This window comes from Nicotiana attenuata, unplaced genomic scaffold (genome assembly GCF_001879085.1).
Source record: "Nicotiana attenuata strain UT unplaced genomic scaffold, NIATTr2, whole genome shotgun sequence".
In the NCBI taxonomy this organism is placed as follows: domain Eukaryota; kingdom Viridiplantae; phylum Streptophyta; class Magnoliopsida; order Solanales; family Solanaceae; genus Nicotiana; species Nicotiana attenuata.
Window position 1 is genome coordinate 52,206 of NW_017672968.1, and position 7,735 is coordinate 59,940.

The window sequence follows — 7,735 nt, forward strand, 5'->3', positions numbered from 1 at the left end:
CAACTTACAGTGGAAGGTTTGCGCCCAAACCTCTCATGAAAAGGCGCCCATTCGCGGATCCCCATCGTGTGGGGCAGAATCGCGCTGACCCATTCGCGAATATTGGCAACTTACGGAGGAGGCACCCTCTCGGCTGTGGAAACAGAAAACACCCTATGGTTACTAAAGAGAGACGACCAACAGCCATGTTCAAAAAATATAATATAATAAAAGGAAAGGGAGACTTACGAGCGAAATTCCACGCCTCAGGAAACCCCGTAGGGTTCGACACCACGTGCTCTGCTCGGACGTAAAAGAAGTTCTCCCAAAAGCTGCGGTTGGCTGTCATCCATCTTCACCACCAAACCCTTGGTTCCTCGGTGGCGCAAGTGAATCATTGTTCCCTTAAGAAAATGAGGGGCGAAGAGGTGAAGCCTGTGTTGTAGAGAAATTCCTCGATCGGCTAGCTCCGCGCACTTGCTAAGCATAAGGAAGAACTTGTATACGTACGGAGAGAGTTGAGCCGGACACACCTCGTAGAAGCGGCAGAATTCCACCGCCAACGAGGGAAGGGGAAGCGTGTATCCAATGACAAATGGATATGTGTAGAACGCGCAGTAGTCCGAACGGTGTATATGCACTATGTCCCGACTCGCCGGAACTAGTTCAATGTGATCGGGAATCCCCCATTTGTCTTTGAACGCCGTGAACGCCACAACATCCATCGTCGAGAGACAGGTTCCGCCTCATCCCCAACAGGGCTGTTGAAATCAGTCCTCGCCTTCCCTGGACGGGGAACCACCTCATCCACCGTCGGAAAACTCTCGTCCTCCATCGGACCACTTCCTCTTCGAGTATGGGTACATCATTTTTCGGCACCAGAGCACCAACGGCTCTATCAGGGTTGGAAGATGCACTAGCCATCTCTTCTTTGATCGAGAGAAATAGGAATGATAAAGGAAAAAGGTAGCGGTCACAGGAATTTTTAACAGAAAGAAATATGAGAAACCGAGGGAGAAGAAGAAGAGTTGCAAAGGTCTCTCTTGAGCGATTAAGAAGCACAACATTCAAATAAAAGATTTTCCCCTATTTATAGAGATATAAATGCTCTGAGCGGTAAAACCAAATGTCGCCACTTTGAAAACGAAAAGGGAACGGGAACCGACGCAATGCATAAAAAACGTGCGACATAATGATGCATGAGAAGCATTAATGATAATCTGAACCGATGTGAGGTCTGATGCAGCTCCCAAAATGTCACGTCTCTACCTCGCCACGAGGTGCTCGCCTCTCGCATAAAGTGCTTAGATTTCTCACAATTTTTGGATCGACAGAGTCCGCCCATCGAGCTTGCCAAAAGGCGATCCCAATAGGTGGAGGGACTAACTGTATGGGTCGAAATCTGACCAGACGAGAATATGTGTGAAAAGGAACGGCAAAAAGTCACTTGGGCCAAAGTCATATCCATACAACGCTATAACGACACGCACCTCAGCCACGACCGAGGTCGTGTATTCAGAATGCTCGAATGGCGAATCGGTTTGTTACGACATTTCAGAGTATCAGCCAGTAATGCAGTCAAACGACTTAAATACAATAGTTAATGACCGTTGGGTAAAGGAAAATACCTAGCATATAAACTAAGTGAGAAGAAGAAGAAAGGAAAAAAAAAAAGAGATTCACACACAGAGATATTTCCGGAGATGAAGAGGGATCCTCATTTCTCTCTCTCTATCTCCCCATGAAGGAGAGATAAGCAAGGAAACTCAGATCCTCAATACACATCGTTAGTCTCATCATATCAAATATGTGAAGTTCAACCTTGTTAAAGTTCTGTGATCCATTTTATCTATGTATTCTTCATTATTATTCAATGTTACGAAAATCACCATCCTCTTCTTACATAATGGGATTCAATTATTGTTATAATTAAATCTTGTATTTGCTTATCCTTGCCGTCTATCTTAGATCTAGGATAAATTATCTTTGGCTAGGATTTACCTCAAATCTGCTTATTTAATTAGTTCTATAAAAAGTATTAATCTTTTTGGTCGAACAGAAATGTAGAGAGATTCATTACCAAAGAGGGGAAAACATGTAAAATTTACTCAAACACAAGTCACTAAACGTTGACATTTACTTGAGCAGATAATTGACCCCTTTACTCTGATATTAAAGTTCAATCAATCGATGTCGTTGTACAACTCTGGCTTATTGACGAAAAATATGAAAAATGAGGATATAGTAATCAAAGCCATTATCACTACTCAAGATGATCATGTGGCCTGATTGATAAGAACATTGCAGCATACTTTCGAAGGCGATGATCGTTATCCCCATTCTCCGTTACCTGATTCATAGGACGACTTGTCCTCACCATGTAACGACGCCAAGCTAACTGTATATTCACAGCAGCCCATGTTCTCCAATTGGATGAATAATACCTTGCTGTTCGCTTAAGCCTCTCGTTTGCAAATTTGTATCTGAAGTGATCTGTGATAAATCGTAGATGGTTTGCATCTAAGCCAAATGCTTCTGTGGATTCTATGCAAGTAAAAGTTGCTGAAGAAGCTGGAAGTCTGTCAATGAAGGGGCGGCGTAAGCACCACGAAAGAAGCTCATCTCCAAAGAAGCCTCCAGGCTCAAGTATGCTCGTCGCAACCATCCCTTTACTGAGGTTTTGGCTACTTTTTACTCGCCCACGAACAATGAACACCACCCGGTGCACGGGATCTCCTTCTCTAATGATCTGTTTTGACAGAACAAAAAAGGTAAGCTATTGTCTAAGTTCAAGCTATTATAGTACTCCCTCCATTTTCATTTTATAGGAGGCGCGGACTTTGTCAGCATATATCAAAGGTACCTTTAGAACTTATAGTCTTAAACATATCATTAGATTTGTATGGCTATAAGAGCATGCCATTAAGGGTAAAATGAGAAGGTTAAGGTTACAGAGTTTCTAAATATAGAAATATGTAATTCTTAACTATGAAGTAGAAGACATAAAAGAATAGGCACCTTCTCATCTTTAGAGAAGACCAATGGCTTAACGCGATCACATATGTTGTCTAGAATCAGATCATCCAAACTATGGAACAGAGGAACCTGAAATAACGAAATTCAGATCATCATCATTATATAGTAATATTAGCAATGTTCTATGGTTAGAGGGAGACCAAGCATAGACTTTGTCTTGTACCTTTTTAATAAGATCGAGGCAAAGAAAGCGTTTGATATCCCTTCGAAGTCCTTCTGGCAAGTCTTTTACGAGTTCCATCTCATCTTCTCCACCCATCATAGCCCATCTCTGGTGTTCAAAGTGGCGAACTCTTTGTCTCAATTGTGATGGCAACTGTCTCCTCTTCATCCACCATTCCATATCCCTGCACCTCAGTTGCATTTTTCGCTTCTTTGCCATGACCGCGTGTAAAAACACCTTGAAAACAGAAATAGATCATAAATATAGCAGGTTGAAGTACTCATGTTAATTCCTTAGAAAAACAAGTACTCATAGCTTACCTGGATATTCCCTATCAACAGAGTGAAGAGCATCAACCCACTAAGCACAAGGCATATACTGAAGATAACTTCTAGCCAATGACTTGTTGGTTCTAAGTCATTGCCAAATGTACTGCAATCAAACACCATAAGCTTTAACTGAAGTCCATGTATTTCCAAAGATTAGAGGTAACAGCCATCAGATAGTTCATTTTCTTTAATCATATCTTTTCCTCTGGCCAAACACTTCGAAGGGAATTAGAGATTTTCACGTTTCACACCATACTAAAGGGCAGCCCAGTACACTAAGCTCCCGCTATGCCCGGGGTTCGAGGAAGGGCCGGACCAAGGGGTCTATTGTACGCAGCCTTACCCTGCATTTTTACAAGAGGCTGTTTCCGCAGACCCGTGACCATGGCAGCCAGTTGCGTCAAGGCTCCCCGTCATGTTTCACATCATACTAAAAATAAAAAAGATCACTAAGATGTTCAATTTTCAAGTCTTCACTGTTATATATAAAGAATCAAGTTATTCAATTATCAACTCTTGGTGATATATATATATATATATATATATATATATATATATATATATATATATATATTTATAAAGATAAATGATGAAAATGGAATATTTACCTAAGGGTCATCAATCCCCAAAAGATGGGGTAAAGAATCTTCACAGTGACAGACCTACTAGAAACAACAGGTAGAGCCCATTTGTATATCCCATATGGAAATGGTCCATTGACATCTAAACACAGTGGCTTCCTCATTACTGTTGTTGAGTTCCCAGCACATGGATTTCCCACAGTGCCTGTTGGCAATAGAAACTGATAACAAACCTCCTCTGAGCATGACAAAGACAGATTACAAGAAGCTTTCTGCTCACACTGCTGCCTTAGACATGAAGCTACTCTTTGTATAGATAGTACATACCAGCAACCACCAGCAACCTATAAATAACAACTCGTAAGTTTTATGCACTGACAACGTATAAATTTTTTACCACCATAAGGTTAAGTTAACTTATAATAATCGGAGGTGGAGCCAGTATTTGAAGGTTATGGGTTGTAATCTTATTACTGAACCCTAACTCCAGAGGCGAAACCAAGATTTCAAGCTTATGGGTTCGGGATCCTAATCCTTTTAATTACTGGGTTCTAAATTAATAATTTGTATATATTTAACAAAAAATTTAAGACAAATACATGATTTGAACCATTGCTACTGGGTTCGGCCGAACCCGTAGCCGACACTGTGTCTCCGTCTCCGCCTCCACCTCCGCGTAGCTCGTTGTTGTTAATTACTGGGTTCACAATTAAATATTTTCACATTTACTGAATTTTCTAATACATATAAAAGGTTTAAGTAAAATATACTGGGTTTGTCCGAACCCGTAGTTACTACACTGCATCCGCCCCTCATAATAACAGGTAATTCTCTATATTAAATTACATCGATAGTGTAAATGAAGTAGGCCAGACTTACATGAGAAGCAATAAAATAAGCAATGAGATTAAGGCCAAATCCCCACCAGATGGTGCCAAAAATATATCCAGTAACCTTTTGCATCCTTCTCATTAAGCTTATGCTGTGATATACTTTGGGGAGGAATTGGAACAAGAACATTAGTAGAAGAATCGTCATTATAAGCTTTATCTGCTCTTCTCTTATTAGTTTTGGAACCACCAGCCAAAATACAACCTGAGAAGTGGAAATACTATTGAGAAAAGAGTAATCACAATTTCGAAATAAAATTGCAGAGGTAGAAAAAATTAGAGATCTTGAAAAAGCTTGTGCATTGCTTCTGGAATATAAGAGAAATGAGAATTGAATCTCATACAGGATATTTTATTAGTAGTTAGAATTATTTAGTAAGGCATGTATTAATATTATTTAGTAAGTTTTACTTATTATGTTACAGAAGAGTAGAATAGAAGAGATAAAGTTGTATTGGAAAGAAAAAAAAAAAAGAAAGTAAAATTGACCATTGGAACCTCTCTTTTTTCTTAAATTATATTGTGATTAAGAATCTTATTTAAGAAAAACAGATAGTAACATTTTTATATAGACAACATTTTGGGTTAAAAAGTGTACTTTTTTTCACTTTTAGTTTATAAATAGACAAATTTTGGATGAAACTATGTAAGCAGTATCAGTTCATGTGGAGATAAGTTTGCATCAAGTACATCATAGTGCAAACCCGTGACCTTAAAGTTCTATAACCACTTTTAACTTAATCCAAGAGAAATTAATAAATGACCACATCCTCATAGTATCACTACCAAAAAAACTTTTTAGAGCATTAACTATCATTGTACTAACTTTCCTATATTATAGGAGAATTATAATATCCTAATAATCTTATGACTTTTTGACTTCTCTAGTATTAACCGTATCCTTTTTTCTGCTCTGACCAGCCTCTTCATATACAAAAGATTAACTTATATATATTGACAACGATAAATATTTTTAATAAGTGTATTTTAACTAGAAATAGCACGGTAGTACTTCACTTTAGCTGTTTTTGTAGACTAATGTGATGTAAGCTTATAAACAGTCAGTGTACATATGTTAAATTAATAAAAAAATCTCCTCCTATATTTTTGGTTGATTTATTTAAAAAACCATTTAGGTAAGCAAAATCTTAGTACTTGGAGACAAAAGCAACGTAACAAATATCAAGTGGTTATAAATTTTGCTGACCTGAGGGACAGGTAGGACGACAAAAGCATCGAACCAGAATCCTTTAACGGACCGAACATAGTGAGCAGCAATAGCACGCGCGTCCCACACGAGTTTCCCACACCCAACAACTAGCGACTCTCTCGACACGTACGCTAACCGAAACTGCAACCACAAGTGGAAGAGGTGTACGGCGTCGAGGCAAGTCCGTATCACCGTGACGATGGCCGCAAGTCCGCCGTCCATGTATAAGCACGGCGATCCACCACGGCCGATGGATAAGGCGTAAAAGAATAGAGGATCAACGGCTAACGCCATGCCACGTGCCAACAAAATGATTCGGTTCCATCTCTGCACGCGCTTGCTTCGAGGGTCTAACACACTTCCGAATGGACCCGACGGATGCCGGTTGCGACTTGACCGGGATTTTCCGGTTCTTGAATTATTAGTCCGGTTCTGAATTGGAACAAGAGAGGAACCGGCTGAAGCTTCCCACTCCGGTGGGTTAGCTTGGTCGCAACTGGTAGAGTGGAAAACTGGGACGCCAACTTGAGTGCATGCATAACATTCAATGGAGTTTGAGATAGGGTTGCTGTCATCTTCGTTGTCGTCGCTGTTGTCAGGTTGAACTGATCTTCGTCGGAATATGCCGAACCACCTGATATATATCCCATTTCAAAAATTCAAGTTAGTAGCACAACTCATTTAATGAGTATAACAATAAAAAATAAAAATAAAATAAAATCGTGCACTGCAACAAAGTGTTATACATAAGAAAAAAGAAAAAAAAAAGTTCATTTTTCTAACGAGTACTAATTAGCATGGGATCGGAGGAGCTAGTGAACATTGGCGCTTCAATTGAATTCTGTTAGTCGAAAAATTATACTAAACAAATAATATTGTTTTCAAATATATGTAAATTGTTGAATCCCTTGAATATAAGAGAAATTATTGTGACAAAGATCGATGGTTAAAATTTAGTTTAGATCACAAATTCAAATTCGAATTCTTGCACTTTTTTTAGTTCCTTGTTAGAATTCCCGGCTCCGCTATTTATGTACTAACCTTGAGAGGAAGAAGCGGAGGTCTTGGCGAGAAGACATCTCAAGAGGAGCGAAACCATGGGAAAGAAAGAAAGGATTATAGTCTAAAAATTTGAGTAACTAACAATACTCAATTTAAGAAGCTAGGGAATTACATATATCTAGTAAAGAAAGAAGGGTGAGAAGAAGCCAACATTATGTATTGTATGAGAAAAATATGCATGCGGGGAGAAGGTGATGAGAGAAGAGTGAAGAAGAGAAGGTTATGTGGAGAGGAGGGGATGAAGTGGGCAAAATGCATACATACAACAATAATTAGGGAAGGGTACGTCTGTGGAATGAGCACATGAATAGGTTGGCATTTTCCTGTAAGGACGAACAACCTCTTACGGAAACGTCACGGTTGTGGGGTTTATTTGCAGTGCGGCTTGGGTCCCTTTTTGTTTCTATGATTCAATATCTCTTGAAATTTTTACTTTCCATGTAAATATAAGAGAGCAAATGAAGAAAGAATCAACCAACTCTTTA

General features: G+C 39.3%; 1 protein-coding gene across 1 annotated transcript; it reads right to left on the reverse strand.

Annotated features, from left to right (window-relative positions):
- Positions 1 to 2,055: 2,055 nt before the first annotated feature.
- Positions 2,056 to 7,518, reverse strand: LOC109215044 (cyclic nucleotide-gated ion channel 2). The gene is made up of 8 exons (XM_019379057.1): positions 7,230 to 7,518; positions 6,186 to 6,822; positions 4,968 to 5,183; positions 4,116 to 4,432; positions 3,499 to 3,610; positions 3,179 to 3,415; positions 2,998 to 3,084; positions 2,056 to 2,728 (listed from the first exon to the last, which is right to left on the reverse strand). The coding sequence occupies exons 1-8, from the start codon at positions 7,265 to 7,267 to the stop codon at positions 2,243 to 2,245; spliced, it is 2,130 nt and encodes a 709-aa protein (XP_019234602.1). The 5' UTR covers positions 7,268 to 7,518; the 3' UTR covers positions 2,056 to 2,242.
- Positions 7,519 to 7,735: the final 217 nt, after the last annotated feature.